At 51.0% G+C, this 24546-nt stretch overlaps 2 protein-coding genes across 2 annotated transcripts; both read left to right on the forward strand.

Moving 5' to 3' along the window:
- Nucleotides 1–2241: 2241 nt before the first annotated feature.
- ERMAP (erythroblast membrane associated protein (Scianna blood group)) lies at nucleotides 2242–13104 on the forward strand. The gene is made up of 11 exons (XM_004591677.2): nucleotides 2242–2326; nucleotides 2538–2876; nucleotides 3669–3950; nucleotides 5667–5783; nucleotides 6271–6303; nucleotides 7224–7256; nucleotides 9426–9446; nucleotides 10154–10174; nucleotides 10274–10300; nucleotides 10391–10417; nucleotides 12298–13104. Exons 1-11 carry the CDS (start codon nucleotides 2248–2250, stop codon nucleotides 13020–13022), a joined length of 1704 nt encoding a protein of 567 aa, XP_004591734.1. The 5' UTR covers nucleotides 2242–2247; the 3' UTR covers nucleotides 13023–13104.
- Nucleotides 13105–17423: 4319 nt separating this feature from the next.
- On the forward strand, nucleotides 17424–22620 carry ZNF691 (zinc finger protein 691). Its single transcript, XM_004591511.2, has 2 exons — nucleotides 17424–17476; nucleotides 21775–22620. The coding sequence occupies exon 2, from the start codon at nucleotides 21784–21786 to the stop codon at nucleotides 22618–22620; it is 837 nt and encodes a 278-aa protein (XP_004591568.2). The 5' UTR covers nucleotides 17424–17476; nucleotides 21775–21783.
- Nucleotides 22621–24546: the final 1926 nt, after the last annotated feature.

Raw genomic sequence — 24546 nt, forward strand, 5'->3', positions numbered from 1 at the left:
TGCACCAGGATCCCATATGGGCTCTGGTTCATGTCCTGGCTGCTCCGCTTCCCATCCAGCTCCCTGCCTGTGGCCTGGGAAAGCAGTAAAGCATGGCCCAAAGTCTTGGGATCCGGCACCCATGTGGCAGACCTGGAAGAAACTCCTGGTTTCAGATCAGCTTGGCTCTGGCCCTTGTGGCCACTTGGGGAGTAAGCCAGTGGATGGAAAATCCTTCTCTGTGTATTTCCTTCTCTCTGTAAATCTGCCTTTCCAATAAAAATAATTTTTTAAAAAGCCATTGCAATCACTTGGGGAGTGAACAAGCAGATGGACAGTCCTTCTGTTTGTATCTCTTTCTATAAATCTTTCTTTCCATTAAAATAAATTTTAGAAAAGCATCCTTAAGTAATTCATTATTCCCTTTGCAATGCATTTTTTGTTTTCAAAAGTTTTCCTTCATATAAGTCATTTTCTGTTGAAAATGCTCTTCTGTATCTGTATCTGTCTGTATATGTATCTGTATATATGCAATTACATCGTATAATTGCAGCATTCAGCTCAGCTCAGCTCTGGCTGTTGCGGCCATTTAAGGAGTGAATTGGTAGATGGAACATCTATCTCTCTCCTTCTCTCTGTAACTCTACCTTTAAAATAAAAGTAAAGAAATATTTTTCAGAAAGTATTACTTCTTTAAAAGGTGAAGTTACAGAGAGAGGAGGGAGAGAGATCTTTCATCTGCTGATTCACTCCCACAAATGGTCGCAATGGTTAGAACTGGGCTAGCTGAAGCTAGGTGCCAGGAGCTTCTTCTGGGTCTCCTACACGGGTGTAGGGGTTCATGTTATCCTCTGCTGCTTTCCCAGGCCACAAGCAGGCAGCTGGATGGGGAGTAGAGCAAGCGGTACTTAAACTGTCGTCCGTATAGTATGCCAGCATCACAGGCAGCAGCTAAATCCGATGTGTCACAGTGCCAGCTCCAAACCCAGGGCTTTCTAACTGCAGGTCTAGAGCTTGTGAAATGAATACCTTCAAGATCAAGTGGAGAGGTTTGTTAGCTGTCCAGGGAAGAGCTGCGGGCTGTGTGATACATGAGGACAGGTGCTTCCTGAGCTGGACCTTGGACACAGGGTGCACCCAGATGCTGCAATTCAGGGATTGGCTTGTCTGCATCTGGATACAAGTTCTGGTTTTCCAGATCCTTCTTTTTGCTGCCTAAATCACACTCCGTGGTTCAACCACTTGATCCATCCTCCTCGCCCACAGCATGTACAGAGTTAACTAGAATGCCCTTCTTGCCACCCTGCAACAATCACGCAAAGGGGCACTGCTAGATATATGGGTTAATTACCATAATTTGATTGGTGAATATTGAATGTCTGTTTTGTAATATCACTCTGCACCCTGTACATATGTGAAATTATTACATGCTAACAAAAAGGTGTTGACTTGTATATACATTAAAATTATTTTTAAAAAAAGATTTACTTTTTTATTTTGAGAGGCAAAATGATAGAAAGAGAGAGAAAAAGAGAGCTATCTTTCTTCGGCTGGTTCACTCCCCAAATGGCTACAATAGCCAGATCTTGAATGATCTGAATCCAGGAGCCAGAGGCTTCCAAGTCTTCCACGTGGGTGCGGGGGCCCAAGGACTTGAGCCATTCTCCACTACATTCCAGGCACATTGTGGGTGAGCTGGAGCAGTCACTGGGACCAGTGCCCAATGCAATGCTGCTGCCGCAGTCAGAGATTTATCCAGCTATGCCACAATGCTAGCCCCCAAATTATTCCAGCTCCCTGCTTGTGGCCTGGGAAAGCGGTTGAGGATGGCCCAAACCCTTGGGATCTTGCACTCATGTGGGAGACTTGGAAGAAGCTCCTGGCTTCAGATCAGCTCAGCTCTGGCCACTGTGGCCACTTGGGGAGTGTACCAGCAGATAAAAGATCTTTCTGTCTGTAAGTCTGCCTTTCCAATAAAGATTCAAAACAATAAATAACAAAACTCTCTCCATCCAATCAGAGAAGCAGGAATGAGGTTAGTGTGGAACAAGCTCATTTTGACTCTCAAACGTTGGAAAGAAAACAGAGTTCCTTGTCCTCAAGTGAGATGGAAATGGTTCAAAGACATTTTTTAAAAAGAAGGTGGAGGAGCAGGGGTAACAGAAACAGGCCAGGAAGCCAGGACCGTGGGTTTCCAGCGGCCCTCTCTGCTGTCCAGTTCACTTCTCCAACCTGGTGTCCCCTGTGTCTGTCGCAGTTCCGTGGGAGATGGCAGCTTCCTCTGGCTCCTGGCTGGCTGGCTACCTCGTCACTCTTGTCTTCCTCCAGCTGCCCTCACACCTGTCAGGTAGGTGTCTCTCCTTTGCCCGGGACACTTGACAATGGGTTCCCAGAAGGAGTCCCGGCCAGGTTCCTTACTTGTCCAGTTCTACCCCAAATCTTTGCGAGTGCTTTGTCAAGGCGGGGTCCTTCCCGAAGACTCCTGTCCTGCGCCCTTGCTGAGCTTCGCATCCCTCTCTCGCACATCACCTCCTCTCTTTTCTGTGGGCCCTGCGCAGGGGATGCCGACAAGTACCACCTGGCCCCGCTGGGAGGCACCGCCGAGCTGCTCTGCCCGCTGTCGCTGTGGCCGCAGGTGGAGCCCAACGAGGTGCGCTGGCTGCGCTCTGCTGGCCCGCAGCGCCTGGGGGCGGTGCACGTGTTCCGGGATGGCAAGGACCGGGTTGACGAGCTGCTCCCCGAGTTCCAGGGCAGGACGGCACTGAGGAGAAACGCCCAGGAGGGACACGTCGCCCTGCAGATCCGTGGCGTGCGCCTGGAGGACCGTGGGCCGTACTGGTGCCGTATCCGGATCGGGAATTTGAGCCGAGAGGACACGGTGACCCTGCAGGTGGCAGGTCAGGAAGGGTGGCAGTCGGATGATCTCGACCCCTCGTCTCTGGCCTTCCTTAGCGCGACTTCCGTGACATTTGCGAGCACCACCACTGCCTGCCCAGCAGGGCTCATTAGGGCTGGCGTTAGGCCCTTCTTCTCCCAGTTTTCTTGCTTTGGTCCATTTTCCAGAAATTCAAAGCGGTGACTCTAAGGCGCTGGTCCCCAGGACCACGATCCCCAACGATAGCAAAGATTTACTTCGCCGGTCCTCTCTTTGGGTTCCTGGCCATTTAAGTAAGGTCTAGGAAAGTAGAGAAGGTGTCCTTCAAAGGCGCTTCAATATTTAAAAAAAAAAAAAAAAAAAAAAAAAAAAAGGCTCTGTCCAGACCCACACCCAGCCAAACCTGTGTTTGGATTTGTTTGAACAGCTCTGGTTTCACCTGCTTTTGGGTGGATGGTCTTTTGGGCAAAGCTTAGAGTCAGGTACCAGAAAGAGGGGGAATCGATTCCTTGAAAATGCTTTCCTAACTTGGGGTCCTTTGGGGATGGAAAGTAGTTTTTGAAAGGGGCTGAAGTGCCCAGAAGAATCCAGATGTGGGTAGGTTTTGCAATACATCAGGATAAAGCTAGAGGCTGTCTTACAGGGAGAAGCAGGTGGGTGGAGGGGAGAGGCATGCATCACATTTTTAGACCCAGCTGTCCCTGCTCATCTGAGGGGGCTGTGTGGGCGGAGGGCTATGCCTGGGACCACGGCCTCACAAAGCCCTGCAGGCTGGGCCCCGGGCCGGCTCAGCCAGGTTGGGATTCCTCTTCAGTTCTAGGCTCTGATCCTTACATCCATGTGAACGGCTACGATGCTGGGTGGATCCAGCTGGTGTGCAGGTCGGCGGGCTGGTTCCCTAAGCCTTGGGCCGAGTGGAGGGATCCACAGGGCCAGAAGCTCCTCTCCCTGGCAGAGGCTCACGCCCCGGACGAAGCGGGGCTCTTCCGCACGGCTGTGTCCAGCAGGATCAGGGACAGCGTTCTGGGCAACGTGTCCTGTACCGTCCGCAACACAGCCTTGGGCCAAGAGAAGACCACGGCCATGGTCATCGCAGGTAACAGCCAGGCTGGAAAATGGCCTAGGTGTACCCGCCAAACCTGGAGGAACCTTGATAAAAGATTTTCGAATTTCTCAAGTTCTAAGAATAAAGCCTGTGTGTGGTAGAGAATGTGAGAGAATACGGAGCCGGATTAGTATCTTTTTTTTTTTTTTTAAGATTTTATTATTATTGGAAAGCCGGATATACAGAGAGGAGGAGAGACAGAGAGGAAGATCTTCCATCCGATGTTTCACTCCCCAAGTGAGCCACAACGGGCCGGTACGCGCCGATCCGATGCCGGGAACCAGGAACCTCTTCCGGGTCTCCCACATGGGTGCAGGGTCCCAAAGCTTTGGGCCGTCCTTGACTGCTTTCCCAGGCTACAAGCAGGGAGCTGGATGGGAAGTGGAGCTGCCGGGATTAGAACCGGCGCCCATATGGGATCCCGGCGCATTCAAGGCGAGGACTTTAGGTGCTAGGCCACGCCGCCGGGCCCGGATTAGTATCTTTTAAAAAAAGATTTATTTATTTGAAAGGCAGATTTATGGAGGGAAGGAGAGAGAGAGAGAATCTTTCATACATTGGTTCACTCCCAAAATAGCTACAATAGCTGGAGCTGAGCTGATCCAAAGCCAGGAGGCAGGACCCTCTTCCAGGTCTCCCATGTGGGTGCAGGGACCCAAGACCTTGGCACAACCTCTGCTTCCTTCATTGGGTCTTATAAGCAGGGAGCTTGATTGGAAGTGGAGCAACTGGAACTCACATAGATGCCGGCACCACAGGTGGAGGATTAGCCCACTACGCCATGGCACTAGCCGCACCCCTCCCCAAGAGTTTTAAAGAAGGTGATAGATAAGTGGTGTATAATCTTGTGGACTGGAGAGAGTCCTGCTGATGCGGTGGTGGTGTGGGAATGCTTACACACAGACATTCTTCTACCTATTGTGAGCATTTTACACACATCCTAATTAATTTGTTACATGATCTGAGGGGGTGTCTACTACTTCCTCTGGAATAATCAAATTGACCAAAGACTGTTTTTGGATGTCTGACTCTGTCTTGTGATTGTCCCTCAAAGTGTGGCTCCCACTGCAGTGAGCCTCTGGGCACACACTTGGGAAGTGAGTCTAATGTTAGGGTATCTTTCTGGAAGTAGAATTAATGGACCAGAGAGCAAGAGCCTCAAAGACTCTAGCAACATGCAGTCATCTGGCTCTGCTGTTCTCTGGGCTTTGAGTTGCCAAGAGAAGCCAAGAGTTGTGTTGGCTGCTGGAGGGCTTGCCCTGACAGGGCTGGGCAGTGGTGGGGAGGAATGTGGTCGGGGCGTGAGGCATGGGACCAGGGGCAGTGGTGAGGCATGGGGTGGAGCAGGTGTGAGGTGTGGGGTGGGGGTGAGGCATTGGCCAGGGGTTATGCATGGGATGGGAGCCTGAGACATGGGGCCAAGGGGTAAGGCATGGGGCTGGGGGTTGTGGTGTGGCGTGGGTGGGGCGAGGTGTGGCGTGGATGTGGTGAGGCGTGGCATGGGAGGGGTGGGCGTGGCGTGGGAGGGGTGAGGTGTAGCGTGGGTGGGGTGAGGTGTGGCGTGAGAGGGGTGAGGTGTGGGGCAGAAGGGATGAGGTGTAGGTCTGAGGGGTAAGGTGTGGGTCAGGGGTAAGGGGTGAGGCATGGGACCAGGGGGTGAGGTGTGGGACCGAGGCCGAGGTGGGTCACTGGCTGTTTCTCTCTCAGCCCCATCACCAGGGAGGTTGTCCTCCTCAGCCGTGGCTCTCACTGCCATTCTCCCCATGCTGACCCTTCTCCTCATAGCGGCCGTGTGGGTCATCTGGAAGCAAAGGCGCTCAAAAGGTAACATAGATGAGGGAGTCCTGGCTGGCAGGAAGTGGGATTGTAATTCATTGGGAGAAGGCCAGAGGGTCATGGACATGGTCCTGACACCGGTCCATGGTGAGCCCTTGAGCCAGCTGAGAAAAAGCTGGGACAGTTGTGCCCTGGGGACTTGCATTGCATAGGGGAATTTATTCATGATACTGCCAAGGGGTCTCTGGGCAAGACATGATTTCTCATCCTTTGTGAGAGAAGAATGGATCACAGCCATTTCATTAACTGGGAGATTAATTAGCTCCTTCTGGCAGAGAAGCCCAATTATATCCACTGGGTTAAAGCAAAGACAGCTACATCGAGCAGGCTCTCAGGGTTGCAAAAGATGGTCACGTGGTATTACCTCCCTCTCTCCATCTGGTGGATTGAAGACCCAGTCCTTCCAGCAGGGACATGCAGGCAGTGCGGTCAGGCCCTTCCTAAATCTGAGCTGACCTCTCTCTTTCTCCTTTAGAGAAGCTTCTCTATGAACAGGTGATGGAGGTGGGTAAGTGTCCTGGGTTGGAGGTGGGGGGCATGGACCCTGTGTTTGCTTCATGTCTGCACCTTTAGCAGCTACTAGTCAAAACCCTGTCCTGGAGGAGTTCCCATCATCTGCTCTCCTGGGTGGTGGTGGAGATGATGACATCTGAATCTGTCACTCCCAGTGTTCACTGACCCTTGCTTGCAGTAGCTTGCTTCCCAGTGTGTGTGGGGATCCGGGTCTGTGAGCTCATTGCTTGATCTTACTCTGTAGGGAGGCTTCTATTCATTCAACACTAATTAATGGATAGCTACTACATGTCCTAGGCTACACTAAATTCTGGGATGCGTCCTGGGGAGTGAAAGCAGGCACTTCGGTCCCGTTAGGGAGACTATAGGAATCCTAGAATCGCATGAATAAAGGCATCAAGTGCCACAAGAGAAAGCTTCCAGTTCTGCAACAGCCACAACTTGGGAGGAGCCTACCAGGTTTGAGGGTGGGGTACATGACGTTGGACTTGAAGGACTGCAAGTCTTGAGGCATGAAGGCATGGCTGGCCATCCAGAGCAGAAGGAGTGACTTGAGAAGAACATGGTCTTGGAGAGCAGCACTCCCTCTGGGGGGCTGGAAGGATGCGAGGTGGAGGGGCCTGGGGGGCAGGGATGGGCCGTGGAGGGCCGTGGAGGGCGCGTTCAAGACTTTAGTCTGAATGTAATGGCAGGGCAGTGGATGCATGCGTGGGCTCAGTCCTTTGGGAATTGTGCCTTGAGAAACTCTTCAGCTACAGCATTGAGGCTGTGGGAAAGAGTAGGGCTGCCCACTGGTGTCATCCAGTGAGAGAAGAGAGACTGGATCGGGCAGTGAAGCCAGACGGAGGTGGGCAGGGGAAATCAGTAGGAAACAGGTACTGGCACGGAATCTCATTTTCTTTTCTTTCCCTCTAGAAAACCTTCTGTCAGACCATGCAAAAGAAAAAGGTAATTACAGATACAGAGTAAGGACCAAGTAGCCCAAACACCATCTGCTTTGTCAGCATACATGCTAATAGTCCACGATCGTAATGCCTTACGTATACAGGGGATTCCAAAATGTCTGTGGGAAATGGAGTTGAGAGAGAAGCTTAGGAGCAGGCTTCAATCTGGCTGTTGAGCCCCTGATTGCCAAGCCCATGTCTCACCTCAGAGGGCCTGGGTTCAACTCCCGGCCCTGGTGTCTGATGGCACTTTCCTGCTGATGCGAACCGTGGGAGGCAGTGGTGATGGCTGACATATGGGTTTCTGCCACCCACGTGGGAGGCATGGATGGAGTTCTGGCTCCCATCTGTGGGGTTTCTGCCACCCATGTGGGAGGCATGGATGGAGTTCTGGCTCCCATCTGTGGGGTTTCTGCCATCCATGTGGCAGGCATGGATGGAGTTCTGGCTCCCATCTGTGGGGTTTCTGCCATCCATGTGGTAGGCATGGGTGGAGTCTGGCTCCCAGCTGTGGCTCCAGCCAAAGGCCACTGTGGGTATATGAACTGGCAGATGGGAGTTCTTTCTGCTTGTCCCCATCTCCCAAATTGAGTAAATAAATGTGTTCCTAAAAATTAAGCTTATTTTGGTAAAAAAATAAATTATTGATACTTTTAATAATAATGGTTTCTCAAAATACATGCTTCCCATGAACTTTTTGAAGATCTTGCATGTGTATGTGTGTCTGTGTAGGCATCCTCCACTGTCATTATTGGGAGTTTGGTTCTGATGTTGGGATCAGGAAGAGTTGGTGGCAGCAAGAGTGAGGGAAGGATGCCATGGCCAACGTTCCCAGCAGTCCCTTCAGCAGTTATTTTAAGTAGATGTCTTTAGGTAGTGAACAGTGTACTGTGTGGTCACCTGGGACAGAGAGGAATCTGGAGACCATACAGACCCCTGGCTTTGAGGCAGGTGCTGTGACCCAGGGGAGGGTCACGTGCTTCGGGGTCAGTGTGACCCCTGACCCAGCTCCCTCAGCTGCCACCTGCTGGTCTTAGGCAAGGTACTCTCTGAGCATTGGTGTCCTCCCAGCTGATGGTTTTCTGTGTCAGAAGAGCCCACCTCTCAGACCATCAGCCCCCATGCATGGAGCTGCCATTGCTGATTGCCGTTCTGCCTGCGTTAACTGGCTGTGTGCCATGGGCCAGCAAGGGTCAGTGGAAGACAAGTCGCTGACTCCGCTGGCTGCAAAGCCCAGGGTCCTGGCCTCTAGTCTGTCCTTCCATTTCCTCCCAGCTGGTGCAAGCATGGGGCACACACCACAAAGCCCCTGGCTATTCTTGCCAGGAGCAGAGAGAAACAGGATGGTGGCATGGTGAGGGCCTCCAACTTAGCAGACAGACAGACTTGGGTTTGAATCCTGCCTGCTGATCATTGGGTGGTCTTGGGCAAGTCTGACAGCCATCTGACCGTCTTTGTGTAAAAAAGGAATAATAATTGCATATACCTTATGTTGCTGGGAGGATTCTGTGTGCACTGCGGTCCAGTAAATAGATGCTATTCATGGTGGACATGGTGACACCAGACCGTAGGTGCCTAGAACCATGCAGTGCCTGATACCTGTGGTGTCCAGCCTTCAGCAGGGGCCCGGGGAGTGGACTCAGGTGTGCATCCTCAGTTCTCTGGCAAAGCCAGTGCTGGATAGGGGCAAGTGTGAGCCAGCTGGTCCATTTAAGAAGCCACAGGCCTCCCCCGAGTCATATGCCACATACACATTTATCCCCACCCCATCTGGGACCTCTACATACATTTGTAACATGTGAAACGTTTAGGAATGTGTCATAGAGACTAAAAAAAGGAAAAAAAAAAAAAGGACAACAAGTCAGGTCTGGGCCTTTAGTCACTGGTATAGTTTTGATCTGTGCCACACTCTCAGTGTACTGGAACACTCCAGCAGACAGCAGAAATGAAACCAGACAAGCAAAACAAAGTGATGAAGAAGGAGACACTGAGGTTTTGGGGTGTCTGGCCATCGGCACTGGCACCCCTGGGTTTCCGAGTCTGGGTCTGAGACGGCACTGGACACGGGACTGATGGAAAGCTGTGGTAGTGGTGCGCCTCCCGGGCTCCCCGGTAGGACGAAGGGGAAGGGTCGCTCACTCACTCACTTTCTCTCTCTCTTTCTGGTTTTTAGGAAAACTCCACAAAGCCCTCAGTAAGTCCTGCTCCTCCTCCAAGCTACAGACTTCCTCTTACAGATGTCTCTGCTTTTAGATGACTGTCAGTTTCACTTTCCGGGGCAAGGGACGGGGCAGAAGCAAGGGGAATTCAAGCCATAGAGATTTCACTTCTGAGCTTGCAGATGCTGACCTGTGGGTAGCCTGCTCTCCAGGGTAAACTGCTGCGCCCAGCAGAGGGCGTCTCCCCCGGGTGAGGCCAACTGGAGATGCCTTTCATCAGCCCTGCATGGCATTTCCTCAGGGGGATTCAGGCACATGGATTCCCCAGCAAGCGGGATGTGCCAGAACCTGTGTTTGTCCACCATTCCATCCGTGAGAGCCTCTTGCTGATGTGAAATCTGCAGATGCGCCATGTCTGTTTTATGTTGCGTGATGAAATACGCATAACATCCAACCAAGACCCTGTGATGGCTTTAAAAAGGGACTTGTATTTTGCCCCTCCCCCGCCACATCTGCATGCATTTCTGCTGTGTGTGGGTGTGAGATGTAGGCGTGATGCCATCTGCACGTCAGCGATTTGCTGGTGCTCTGTTAAACTTCCGGCGACCCCTGGCTCTACCTGGCACTGCTTGCCATTGCAGACATATAGAGGACTTCAAGGAAAGTGGTTAGGGTGGGACAGTAGCTTTAGGGCAGCGTGGAAGCCCTTGTTCTGACTTGTCAAATTGTGTTTGTTCTTCAGAGAAACTCCGGAATGAACTGAGTAAGTTTCCCGTGTTCCCAGAGCTCCCAGACCGAATGATGCCCCTCACTGTCCCTGTGCATACAATGACAATTAAGTTCCTTGTTCCTTTTTTCACAGAATTAAAAAGAGCTGCAGCCAACTCAGGTGAGATGGGGGTTCCTCCTGTTTGGCCCCTTCTCTGCGGGAGTTCTTGATTTCTCCATGGCTCTAACGGTCCCCTTTGGCATCACACAGGCTGGAGAAGAGCCCGGTTGCATTTTGGTAAGTTACACCCAGCCACTTGCTTCACATATCTTCCTGTAAATTCCAGGACCTGAGAATGCATCCTGCAGTTTTAAAAACTCTTATCAAATCTGCTTACCCAGAGCCAGTGCAATGGTTCAACTGGCTAATCTTCCACCTCCAAGCGCAGCATCCCATATGGGCTGGCTCACCTCTAGCCATCGCAGCCATTAGGATGGACGATCTTTCTGTCTTCTCTCTGTAAATCTGCCTTTCCAATAAAATAAATAAATAGAAAAGAGTAAGGAATTCCTGATGGGTTTTTCCCCTTAATCTGCTTATCAAATTTTTAAAAATTTTTTATTCTTTTTTGTTTCATTTTCATCTTTTCATTTATTTACTTATTTTCATCTACTTGAAAGGCAGGATGACAGAGAGAGACAGAAGATTTTTCATCTGATGATTGATTCCCCAAATGAGCACAACATGCAGAGTTGGGCCAGGCCAAAACCAGGAGCCAGGAGCTCTGTCTTGATGTCCCACATGGGTGGTAGGGGCCAAGCACGTGAGCTGTCATCTCTGCCTCCCAGGATCCATTAGCAGGAAGTTGGATGGCAAGGCAGGAATAAGACCAGGACTCCAGTGTGGCATGCAGGCATTTCCAGCTGTGGCTTAACCTGCAGCGTCATAATGCTCACTTCTGTAGCAAAATTTCAAAAATTTTTTTGTGTGTGATTTTTTTGGATTGTGTTTCAGTTTAGAAGTCTCCCCCTCCTTTTGAACACTGGTAAATATTTGGATTGGTTATCTTAGGGGATTCCTATGATTATTGAGACTTTGTATCAGCTATTTTCATTTCTACTTTGTGACTTGTCTGTTTCTGTCCTATTTGGGGCATTATTGACTTGTGGAAATTCTCTCTGGAGTTGACCCGTGGTGCAGTAAGCTCAGCCTCTGACTGCAGTACATGGATCCCATGTGGGCCCCATTATGTCCTGGCAGCTCCACTTCCTTTCTAGCTCCCTGCTGGTGGCCTGGGAAAGCAGTGGTTCACGGCTCAAAGCCTTGGGACCCTGTGCTTGTGTGGGAGACCTGGAAGAAGCTCCTGGCTCCTGGTTTCAGATCAACTCAACTTCACTCAGTGCGCCATTTGGGGGGTGAACTAGAGGATGGAAGGTTTTTCTTTCTGTCTCTCCTTCTCTCACTCTGCAAATCTGCCTTTACGATAAAAATAAATAAATCTTTAAAAATATTTTAAAGAGATTTATTATTATTATTATTATTTACTTAAAGAGTTACAGAGAGAGAGAGCGATCATACATCCAGTGGTTACAATACCCAGAGCTGAACTGGTTCAAATCTGGAGGCCAAGAGCTTCCAGGTCTCCCACATGAGTGCAGGGACCCAAGGACTTGGGCCATCCTTTTGCTGCTTTCCCAGCCCATTAGTAGGGAGAAGGATCACAAAGTGGAGCAGCTGGAACTAAACCCTGTGCCCATATGGGATGTTGGCGTAGCAGGCAGAGGGTTAGCCTGATCCGTATTAACACTTAAAAGGACAGCTGAAGTACTGTTAGGTTACAAAATAAGCATCATGCTGTTCCTGAGGGGCCGAGGCCCACGTCTCATGCACAAGCTCCAGTCTGAACAGCCGCTCCAGGACATCGGTTGGTATAGTAACCACTCTGCAGATGGGGAGAGCAAGGGTAGAACTGAATAGTGATCCTAAGGCTCTGTGCCTAAAGCAGAGAGCTGGGACTGGAGCATCTCATGAGACTACATGGGGCTCAGTTTGCAAGACAGTGCTTCCGGGTACCAGTACCCGTGTGAGCAGGCAAGTGGACTAGAATGGGCCAATGGCCCCTCCACTACCGTAAGGCCTAGCCCGCCTTAACCCTCTCCTCTCTGTACCCTCGGCAGTGGCGGTGACCCTGGACCCAGAGACAGCGCATCCCAAGCTCCTTCTGTCCGAGGACCGGAGATGCGTGAGGCTTGGTGACCGGAAGCAGCCGGTGCCCGACAATCCGCAGAGATTCGACTTTGTGGTCAGCGTCCTGGGTGCCGAGTGCTTCACGGAGGGCTGTCACTACTGGGAGGTGTACGTGGGTGACAAGACCAAGTGGATCCTTGGCGTGTGCAGCGAGTCGGTGAGCCGGAAGGGCAAGGTCACCGCCTCGCCCGCCAACGGACACTGGCTGGTGCGGCAGAGCCAAGGGAGCGAGTTTGAGGCGCTCACCTCTCCGCAGACCCCCTTCCGTTTGAAGCAGCCCCCGCGGTGTGTGGGTGTCTTCCTCGATTACGAAGCCGGAGTAATCTCCTTCTACAACGTCACGGACCACTCGCACATCTTCACCTTCACCCATAGCTTCTCCGGCCCCCTGCGCCCTTTCTTTGAACCTTGTCTCCACGACGGCGGGAGAAACGTGGCGCCTCTGATCATCTGCTCTGAGCTATGGCAGTCGGACGAGCCCCTTGTCTCAAAGCCGGAAGAAAAAGCCCACGCGAATGGCGACGCGGCTCTGACGCTGAACCCCTCCTTACTTCCTGCTGCCGCCCCGGAGCTGCCCCCACTTGGGGGAATGGTCCTGCCCTGGCCCTCGGACTTTGGCCCAGCGCTGCAGGGGCTCAAGGCTCCCTCCTTCTAGGGCTGCTCTCTGGGCAGGCCAGCCTGTGCCCTGGACTTGTGATTGGGCGACATCTCTTCTCCTTAGACCAAGTTCGATTGCAGTTTCTTCTGGGACCGCTGTTCGTTCCAGGACTCTGTGCCCACCACAGCTTTTGTCCTTGCTTTCACGGATGAAGTGTTGCGCCGCCCTGGACAGGGAAAGCCTGCACACCAGGCCACCTGTCTGTGTTCAGGTGGAGATGCTGATCAGGTGTTCCTGGGGGACGGTGACTGCTGAGGGCACGTTGACAAGAATTCCAAGAACTCTTTCTGCTGTGCCCTGAACTTGGGATTTTGTGGGGCAAGGAGATTCCAGATTCTCAGGGCCTGACTTCTTGGGGGATTTCATCCAGGCTTTTTGGGCTTCATGTCCCACAACCGGCTCTTTAAATTTTTTTAAAAGATGTTTTTCTTATTATTGGAAAGACATATTTACAGAGAAAAGGAGAGACATCATCTATCTGCTGATTCATTCCCTAAATGGCTACAATGATCGGTGTTGAGCTGATCTGAAGCCAGGAACCAGAAGCTTCTTCCAGGTCTTCCACATGGATGTAAGATCCCAAGGTTTTGGGCCATTCTTCACTGCTTTTCCAGGCCATAAGCAGAAAGCTAGAAGGGAAGTGGAGCAGCTGGGACACAATGGAATCCTGGTATTTGAAGGAGCAGGATCAGCCACTTGAGCCATTGCACTGGGTCCAAGGTTCTGTAAACTTGCTCTATAGCATTATACCCCTGCTTCTTCCTTCGGGGGGTAAAATCAGGGAGGGACGGAGCCTGCATACCTTGTCTTCTGATGCTGCTGACGACACAGTTGGATGACGCCCGAGAGCTGTTGCATTTACCTTCAAAGCTGATGGATCTTTTGATGGCATCCAGGGATGGGACCCTCAAATGCATGGCCCTTACCCTCCAAAGCCTTCCGGGCACACCATCTGGGGAGATGCCCACAGGGCTGCTCTTCTGGGTGTGGCCTTGAACGGGCATGGTAGATGAGTCTAGGTACTGGCTGGCCCTTCCCAGTGTCCTTCCAAGATCCGGAGAGGCCCAGTCAGAGGAAGGGCTACTGTACCTACCCAGGTAACAGTTTTGTCCTCAAAAGGCCCTTCTCCTGGGAAGACTTGACCATTGGTGTAGCAGACTATCTTTTCTAGGTTAGACTGAATTGGTTTCAAATGAGTTAGTGGGCCAGGTATGATGATGAAGTGGTGACCCCAATCTGAGGAGTGTGGATTATAGAAAGAAATCTAGTCACTTCCAAGTCCTATACCCAGAGCTGAGCTGGCCAGTTGGTGGGGATTCCAGCCATCAGTTGATGTGAAGCTCTATCCAATGGAAACTGGGAGTTTGTATCAGAAGTTCCCCGTTAGGATCTGCACTAGGATTCTCCGTTGGAAATAGAACCAGGGGACATATGCGTGTGTTTATATGTGTGTGAATACATGTATATGAGATATATATATGGGGTATATATGTCTATATATATATACACATATATTTACGGGGGTGGTGGCATGATAATAAAAAATCAGTTTGCATGATTATGATGGCTAACAAGCCCAGGATTGCGGCGTGAGTCAGCAAGGGGAAGTCCCAGAAGAGCTGACTGTGTAGTTCCAGTTTCAAGGCCAGCTGACTGGAGGCCCGGGAAGACAGGTGCTTTGTTCCAGCCCAAAGGCAGGCAAGAAGAAACTTAGCTTAGGGGCGGCTCAGCCTCTGCGTCTACTGAGTTCTTGTACCGAGTGGCTGAGCTCTACCCACAAGAATGGGACATCTGTGTTACTCAGTGATGTAAATGCCAGTCAACTGAAAATACCTTCATTGCAACAACTGGAATCATGTGTGACCAGATACATGGGCATTTTGTGGCCCAGTCAAGCTGATAGGTAAGCCATCACAGTGCCTGAGTGGATTACTTTCATTTGCTTTTGTACAGTTTTTAAATAAATGTTTGATATTCCCTGTTTGGCATGCTGCTATTTTCACTGTGAATGACAGTCTATGGGAAAAGGCTTTGGGTTAATAAGGGAAAAGCAAATTATGGGATTGGTCTCTGGATAGCTTTGGGTCCACCCATGTAAGCGTTACCCGCAGTCCATAATAACGTTTTATTCTTGAGTCTACTCCCCAGTATTTTATCAATTTAGAAACTACTAGTGGATATCAGATATTTGTATTTCCCTTGTAGATGTTTGCCACCAAACATACCTTCCCTAATCTCAATTTAAAAATAAAAAGATTTTCATTTGCAAGGAAGAGTTACAGAGAAAGAAGGAGAGAGGCAGAATCTTCCACTCAAATCTTCACTCCCCAAATAGCCACAAAGGTTGGAGCTGAGCTAATCCAAAGCCAGGAGTCAGAAGTTTCCTCCAGGTCTCCTATATTGGTGCAGAGGTCCAAGCAATTGGGCCATCATCCTTTGCTGCTTTCCTAGGGCATAAGCAGGGAGCTGGATGGAAAGTGGAGCAATAGGGATACAAACCAACTGGCAATCCATATTGGCACTGGTTTGTGTCCCAGTTACCTGCTTTACCATACATTGGCCTCGAATATCTCAACTGTAAAATCTAGTGTTCATATTGGCCCCACTCAGCCAAAGAGTTACCATTTGTGGAGGCAAACATTCTACCTACTTGTCTACCTAAATACCTATGAGCTGTCTTAATTCTTACAGTAATTCTGCCAGGGATTTTATAGGGAAAGAGAATGACGTGCCAACAGTGTGGTGGAGCTGGACTACCCCGTCCTGAAGGCGATCTTTACACTGATATACGGTGCAGGTATGAGAAATCTGTAGTTAGCCTACATATTCAATAAGATGTCATGATCTAAAATAACCCCCTCCCCTTCCCTCCCTCCGCCGCACTCTCCGTAAAAAGAAAAAAAGAAAGCCCAAGCCTGTGGTGACCTTGTATCTGGGCTAATGAATCATCGTCAGGTTTCAGGTTTAAACTAGAGATGCATGTAGGGCCTGGAAAAATCCCTACACCAGGATGCTGGAAGGCCTGGAGTTGGTTTTGAGTCATTTTATTTTCAAACTCCCTTCTGGTTCTATGTCTCTTTAGATTGTAAATCATGAGTTAGGGACCAAACTCCATGCTTCTCTGAGTGTTCAAAGGATGATCAGAGTCACCAACTCAATGAAGGAATTTTGACTCTGCGGCCCCTGGGAGGTCAAGCTTGTTAGTTGTAAATATTCTTTCTCATTAAGAGATTTCCCGTTAAGGCTGGGGTGAGAAAAGACTCCAGAGTGTACTTTCTTTTCTTCCTTTTTCTTTTTTCTTTTTTCTTTTTGTCGTCTTCTTTTTTTTTTTTCTTTTACAGTTTAATCATTTTGCTTGAAGTCATAATTATAGAGAGAAGAAGAGACCAAGGGAGATCTTCCATCCACTGATTCACTCCCCAAATGGCTGCTAAGGCCAGAGCTGGGGCAGATCAAAGCTGGCAGCCAGGAGTTGCATTTGAGACTCTCACATGAGTGCAGGGGCCCCAGACCCTAGCAGGGAGCTAGGTCAGATGTAGCAGCCAGGACATGAACAGGCACCTGTATGGGATGCTTGTGCTCCAGGGTGAGGATTAGCCTATATGCCACCACGCTGGCCCCCATGGCATATTTCATAAAAGATTTATTCTCAGTGAGGCCATGAGACCAGGCTTAGTGGCACACAGGATACAGAGTTGCCAAAACCTTAAGTAGGTCAGTTGCTAGGTTTGCACTGCAAACTTTGCACCTTGTGTTACCTTTGTAACCTTAGTGCTGCTGTAATCTATAGCCCTGATTGCTCCAGTGCTCTGGCTTCTCTGTTCCTGCCCATGGTGTAAGCCTTGTTGCAGTGTACCTGTCCCCACACAGGCCAGCAATCCCCTTACCCCCTCTGCTTCATGCATCTTGTAGAGTTTAGATTGTGGTCCCCAAGTTGTTCAACTAACCAGGTACGAGGCGATAGGGACCCGGGCTAGTAGAGCTAAAAGAAACTGAATTTCCGTGGGCTGGGCCAGCTTCTACCTGCTAGTCACGGTTCTCCGGACCAGATGTCAATACACGCCTCACCAGCTTCCTTGACGTTTCTAAATCCATCCTTTCTTAGACAGGTGGTCTCGGGTAAGGCTATTGCACACAATAGCTGCCCTGCATCTTAAGTCCGAGTTGGACGGTAAGCAACGCTAAATCAAACCCAGTCCCTCAGCTCTGTTCTAAACGTCTTGTCTTACTCAGGCCTACAACTCCCAGCATGCCACTCCAGAGGTCGAAGCGTATTGGTAGTCTCCCCATGGTCTCTTGCGTTGTAACAGCTATTTTAGCCAATGGAAGGGAAAAATTGTCTCCAGGACCCAGTCCTGGAGAAGTAAGGCGGATCCTTTTCGGGTTCCGTCTCCGGCTCTTGCCCTGGCCCACGGAGGCGGCGCCGTCCGGGACCGAGCGGCGGGAGCGAGGTGGGTCCGGGTTGGGTCTCAGGTCCCGGGGCGGGGAGGCGATCGCGGCTTCGCAGGGGACTCAGCACGGCCCCTTCCCTCTCACCGACAAGTTGGAGGCTTCTGCTAGGCTTCCCGGATGCCGTGCGAAGCAGAGGGATCCCGTAGCCCCTCCACTCCGACCCCTCGCTCCCTCCCCCGTGTCCCGGTCTGTGCGGGCAGACTGCCATCTCCACCCCCTACCCTGGACCCTTCTTCTGTTGGCCTTGGCGCACTGCGGCCCCGGGCTGCTGAGGTCAGTCTCTCGCCCGCCTTCAACCCTCCAGTCCCAAGCCCATGGACCTCTCTGAACTCAGCAGCCCCTGTCCTCCACACTGCTGCATACTTGCACTTCAACCCCATCTGGGATCACGCCACCAGGCCCCTGGGCCTCGGGTCTCCGACCGCTCTGCACCTCTCCCCTGGCCATCTCGGCCATCCTCCCTGGTCCTGTCTGAGCAGTTACCTAGCCACGCCAGCCCCGGTTGCCTAGCCACGCACCACCACCATCCCTGTTCTTTAGCACCTTGCTCTGGGTCTTCACAGGCTCCCTGCTCTCTGCTCCCTGCCACCTCTTCCCTTGGCTCTGGAGAACCCCCAGCTTTGGGTCTTCAGACCACTTTCTGGGGTGGCCCCTTCCCTATGACCCAGGGCCTCAGCCTTTGTCTAATAGGTGGTCACCAGCCCCAGCCCCTTGGCTTGCTCTTGTACTGCTTAGACTCAGTCTGTACTGCCTCCATCCCTTCTACCCTTGCCAGGAATGTCTAGGAAGACAAGCCCGACAGGCCTATTTCTCCTTCTAGCTGCAGGGATTTCTGTGGATAGGTAGTGAGCAAGTGAGCTCCTGGTTCAAGTCTTGGTCTTGCTTACCCAGCCTGCAAGTCTTGTTCAGTTCCCACCTCATCCATGGGGTTGCCAGGAAAATGTGCCTGCCATCTGAACCCCAGCACCACTGCTTTCCTTTCTCCCGTGTCCCTGGCTCTCCTCACCTCCTGTGTGCCTTCCCGTGCTGGCACAGTGCCCCCATGCCCTGGCTGTGCAGCAGTGGCCTAGGCCCCTGATTCTGCCACTTCCTATGTGCCCTTGGACAGGTTAGCTGATTTCACGGAACCTCAATTGCCTCATCTATAAACTAAGGATGATAATCATAAAAATGATGAGAGAGGTGGTCCACAGGCAGTGCAGAGTCAGGTTTTAGCACTGGGTCTGAGCTTTTAAAATGTAGCTTATTGTTGGCTTCCTGTATGATGTGCCAGGGCAGTGGTAGGCAGTGACGTGCAGGCGCAGTAGTGGCCAAGGCACGGGACCTTTCTCTGTCCCCAGGAACCTAGCCTTCTGCATGGGGTGGCAGTTCCTGGGGTCCTGGCCCATTTCACTGTGCTCTATCATTAGCTGTTTGAGTGTGCTCAATACAGCCCTCAATCTTTTTGCCCTTACATTGACCCAGCATTCATCCCTGGGTGGGACCAGACCTCGGCAAATTATAGCTCCTCAGAATAGCCGTTTTGGAGGTGAGTGGAGCCAGCCTAGCCCATTGTGCATAGAAGGTACTGAAACCCTAGGTGGTGCTGGGAGGGGGCAGGAGTGAGGTAAAGCCATATGTATCCCCGCATTCACTCAAGTTACTTGAGCATCCAGCGTGTGGCTCAGAAGGGAGATTACTGCAGGCCCCAATCCTTGTTCCCAAGTGGCTTAGAAGCTGTTGGTGGAAGCAGACATGTACGTTGGCAAGCAAACACAAGATTCCATGGGAGCCAGAAGGAGAAGGTGGGCAGGCATCAGGAGTCGGCTGTAGATGAAGTAGGATACACTCAGGGGTCTGGAGTCGGCACTGACGTTAGTTTACTTACCTCGCTCAGCAAATATTTACCAGGAATCTGCTATGTAGGGTTTCCACTGTTCCAGGAGTTTGGGTCACATTGAGAAATAAGACAAAGATCTTGGTCCTCCTTGACTTCAGGTTTTAGCAGGGGACAGCAGATGGTAAACAGTAGGCGTGGAATGTCCAATGCTGTGGGCAGGAGCCTGAGAATGGTGGGGGTGGGTTGTAACTCTTAAATCTTTTTTAAAATCAAGGAAGCCTCATTCCGTACCCCCACAGATTGAGTTGTTTATTTGAAAAGCAGAGTTACAGAGAGAGGGTGAGACAGAGATCTTTTCATCTGTTATTTCCTGCTCTAAATGGCTGCAATGGCCAGGACTGGGCCTGCTTGGAACCAGGAGCCACCATTTCTACCCTGGTCTCCCATGTAGGTGGCAGGAGTCCGAGTATTTGGGCCATCCTCTGCTGCTTCTTCAGGTCACTGGGGGAAAGCTGGATCAAAAGTGAAGCAGCTGGGATTCGAACTGGCATTTGTGTATGCCAGCACAAGTGTAGCCTGCTGCACCATGACTCCCCCCTTTTATTTTTCATAAAGATTTATTTACTGGGGCCAGCATGGAGAGCGACTTTTCATCTGCTGATTCACTTCCAACATGGCTGGCTGGCTGCAGCATCCAGGGCTAGGCCCAGACCTCCTGTTGTTCAATGAAGTGAATAAAGTTTTATTAGAACACAGGCACACTCATTCTTTTATGTCTCATCCTTGGTTACTTTCATGGTACAATGGCAGAGTTGAGTGGGTCCAGTGGAGGTCCTGTAGCCCCAAAAAGTTATTCCTGGGCCCTCAGTGGCGTGAGTTTGTTGACTTCTTCTCCTTACAAGAGTTGGGCTTCTACCACATTTTACGTGGTAGAGTCCATATAATTGTATACTACTCTTAAAAATAGAGGGTTTTTTTTTTTCTTTTTTTGGCTTTCCTAACAATATCATTTAGAGGCCCTTAAGGACCTCTCTTTCATCCCACTGTTCTTCACAGGGCTAGGGCAGTTGTTGCAGCTGCTGTTTGCTGAGTGACCAGCACTTTGCATGTCCCACTCTCTTGAGTGTTTTTTCTAATACGAAATGTGGTGATGAGAGCTACAGCCCCGAGGGGCCTGGTCTGCAGACGTCACAAAGGGAGTGGAAGTCAGTATTGGGATCCAGCCCTAAGTGATCCTTGCTGGATTGAAGGAATTAGAACTCTTTCTCCTTCCGTGGTCACTGGTCATAGCCCCTGTCTCTTGTTTGTGTCACCCAGGATGGCATCTCACTGGCACAGCAGCCCGCTCTGCCTTTTGAAGTGGCATGGTTTTGTCCAGACCCAGAGGAAAGCCAGCTCTCCCATCACAACCATTTTTTTCTTTCCTCATTTCCTGCCCTTGGCTCTGGGGACCCAAAGGAGTCTGCAGCTTTGCAAGCATTTGCTGATGTCTGCAAAAGCAGGGCCTCTCTGGGCAGTGTGTGTGTCTAGCTGTGTGTAGGTGGTGGGAAAGAGGCAGTGTGGTTTGTGCCTGTGTGTGTCTTTGTGTGTAGTGCCTGTGTAACAAATGGGCTGTGTGTGGTGTGGACTTGTATAGCTATGTATGTGACTATGTATGTGTGTAGCCTTGTGTTGTATGTGGTTATATGCATGGGAGGACTGTGGATGCCATATGTTGTAAGAGTGGCAGGGAGGACCTGTGTGTGGCTGTGTGTGGTGTTTATGACTGTGTTGCATGAAAGTGTGGCTGAATGGATTTGTGGAATGTGTATGGCTAGTGTGTGTGTGGATGTGGTGTATGGGGGGGGGCTGGCTTTTTGTGGCGTTTGAGAGTATGGTGGGAGTGGGCACTGATCCATCAGACCCAGGTTCTACAGCAGTCTTGGAAGGGCCAAGTGTTAACCCTTTAGTTGCCAGCTGTGGTGGGTCTGCAGAAGACTCACAGCTGGACTTTGTGTACCCCAAGAGCCTCAAGGATGAGCGCTTCTGGAGGCTAACATGTGGATGCCTTTAAGGAACATTTTCTAAAGCAAGATTAAAGTTCAGAGGCCTTTTAGTTACCTTACAGTTGGGCCCAACAATTGAACTTGTGCCCAAATGGAAGCTCCTGTATTTGGACACAACTGAGAGTATATGCTGTCATTGTTTAGTGGTGTCAGGAAGTGACATCACTCACATTCCACAGATGTTATCCATTGGTGCTAGACCAAGCTAGTGCCTTTTTTTTGGCTGTTGGGTAGCTTGCAATATCTGTGAAAATTCATCACTTGGAAGTTACCAAATAGAGGGTATTCAAGCCAGTTACTCCAGTTAACTGAGGCAATTCCTGCGGGGTGGTTCCCAGGGGAAGTGTCCACTCCTTCAGCTAGAGCAAGAGCTTCCCCGTGGTCTGGCCTGACCCCAGGAATAAAGGTGTTGGCCATTTGTGTTCATTCTCAGGGTTCAGAGATGGGCAGTGAGAAGGAGCACAGTCTGGAAGCACCGCTACCTGATGAAGGGGAAGGGGGGAAGCCTTGGCGAGTGGATGACTCAGAGGGGTCTCGGATCCCACCTGGGGAGGAGAGCCTACCAGAGGGGCTACAAGGAACCCATCCCCAAACGCAGTGGCAGAAAGCTCCTGCCCCAGCTGGGGAGCCAGGGGGCATTGCTCATCCAAGGCCCGAGGTCAACGAGAAGCCGTTTATCTGCACCCAGTGTGGCAAAACCTTCAACAACACCTCCAACCTAAGGATGCACCTGCGGATCCACACAGGCGAGAAGCCTTACAAGTGTTCTGAATGCGGCAAGAGCTTCTCCAGGAGCTCCAACCGCATCCGGCATGAGCGGATACACCTGGAAGAGAAGCACTACAAATGCTCCAAGTGTCAGGAGAGCTTTCGACGGCGTTCAGACCTCACCACACACCAGCAAGACCACCTGGGCAAGCGGCCCTACCGCTGTGACATGTGCGGCAAGAGCTTCAGCCAGAGCGCCACACTAGCCGTGCACCGACGGACCCACCTGGAGCCTGCGCCCTACATCTGCTGCGAGTGTGGCAAGAGCTTCAGCAACAGCTCCAGCTTTGGCGTGCACCATCGCACGCACACGGGCGAGAGGCCTTATGAGTGCACCGAGTGTGGGCGGACCTTCAGTGACATCTCCAACTTTGGGGCACACCAGAGGACCCACCGAGGGGAGAAGCCCTACCGGTGCACCGTGTGTGGCAAGCATTTCTCCCGAAGCTCAAACCTCATCCGCCACCAGAAGACACATGGGGATGAACAGGCTGGGAAGGATTCCAGCTGAAGGAGGGGTCCCCGATGAGACAGGGAAGGAGAGTGAGAGACCCCAGCCTAGTGGAGGAAGTAGATCTTTAGGATTTGCTGCTGCCACTTGACCTCGAGCCCTTCATCCTACCTTGGTGGATGCTGTCCTGTCTCTGAAGCCAGGGTCTCTGGGAAGGTGTTCAGAGGGGGCTCTGAAATCAGAACCCTTGCCCTCTTTACAGGTAGTTTCTTGCTCTGTAGAGTCAGGGGTCCCAGTGTTGGTTTCCACTCTGCAAGTGGGCGAGAAATAGGGCAATCTCGGATCAGGCTCATGTTGTCAGGGCAGCAGCTCCCCTGCCACCGAGGACAGACCTGTGAGATGGGGGTCACTTGTCTATGAACTGTCTAGCGTGCACCATAGTGGCCTGCTAGCTCCCGCCTGGGGTCCCCAGTGTTGCTTCCAGAGTTCTGAGCTGGGAGGAGCAGCCTTCCCAGGGGAAGGGATCTCCTTGGTCAGGAGGAAAGGTTTGCGGTCCTGCCTTAGGAATGTGAGGGAAGCCCTCAGGGAGCTGTGGCCCAGGAACCGCCACATACTGCCTTCTTATCCCCATGTATGTTACCCATTATCCTTCCCCAACCTGCTTCTGTGTCCTCAGAGTGATTAGTAGTAAAATCTTTCAATGAAGAGGACCCGTGTACTTATTTGGGGAAATGGGTAGCTGGGGAGATGGTTCCAGCGCATTCATTCTGGAAGGGAGTTGAAGTCTCAGACAGCTGGATGGCTGCTTTGAAAGCCAAGAAACTGGCGCCTCTGAGAAGAAGGGGACAAAGAAAGGAACCAGCATTGATCAAGTATGCACCACGTGCTATTGGTTCTACACACTGATTCTGCATCCTCTATCCTTTACCTGTCTGGTGTCCTCTATTCTCATAAGAAGACAGAGTTGCTTGTGGCATCTTCCAGCAGGTGTGTGATGGAGCCAGGGCTCACACCTGTGCTGCCCGGGACTCCCAGCTGGTGCCTTTGTCATTTCATTCTCTGGGTGGCTTCAGAAGGAGGAGGTACTCGGGAGTCTGGCCTGGAGCTGGGAGCCATTAGACATCAGGCCTGGCTTCCCGTCCCCTGTGCATGGTGGGTTAGAATGTTCTGCATGGAAGTTCAGTGCCCACTTATTTTTCTCTTATCGAATACTTAAGACCCAACTCTACCTCTGTCATCAGACTGGAGCCTGAGCTTCATTTGTAGGTAGTCGGCCGAGTGTGACTCAGGCACTGTCAGACATGTCAGATGGGGATCCTGCCTCTTGCCTGGGGAAGGGATATGCCTTTATGTGAGCTTTACATTTCATCATCTTAATGAATTCTTACCACAATCCTGGATGCCTGTGACCTAACTAACAGGGAACCAGGCTGGTTGGAAGGAGGTGACTGGCACAGCCAGGAACTGAACCTGCTGTGCCCAAATCCAAAACCTCTGTTTTCTCTGACTACGAAGGAAGACTTTGCAAATGATTCTCTTAGGTTGGATTCTCCTGTAGGGTACTTTGTGCTCTTCACATATGTTCTTGCTCCTTGAGAACATGGACACACAGTATTTTAGGCATACATTGCCCTGAAGTTGCACCTGTAAACTGGCACACAGCTAAGTGTAAAAATCACCATGTATGGAGTACCTACTAAGGGCCAGCTGTTGGCAGTTGTGTCATCCCTATGCTTTGAGGTGTTCCCGTTTTCAAGAGTTAAAAAAGCAAGGGTAAATGACATGACCTATTGGCATAGCCAAGATATACATGAAGATGTGTCTGATTCCATTATGTCCACTGTCAGACTTGGTGTGAAGATCCTTGTAGACCTTGAATTGCTGTCAGGCTGAAAGCCAGTGCTCCGGGCACCTGCTCTGGCCTTGGGACAGGAACCCGTGAGCAATCTCATCTGTCCTTTCCCAACCCAGTTCATAGACGAGGAC

The sequence above is a fragment of the Ochotona princeps genome, chromosome 2, assembly GCF_030435755.1.
Source record: "Ochotona princeps isolate mOchPri1 chromosome 2, mOchPri1.hap1, whole genome shotgun sequence".
NCBI lineage: Eukaryota > Metazoa > Chordata > Mammalia > Lagomorpha > Ochotonidae > Ochotona > Ochotona princeps.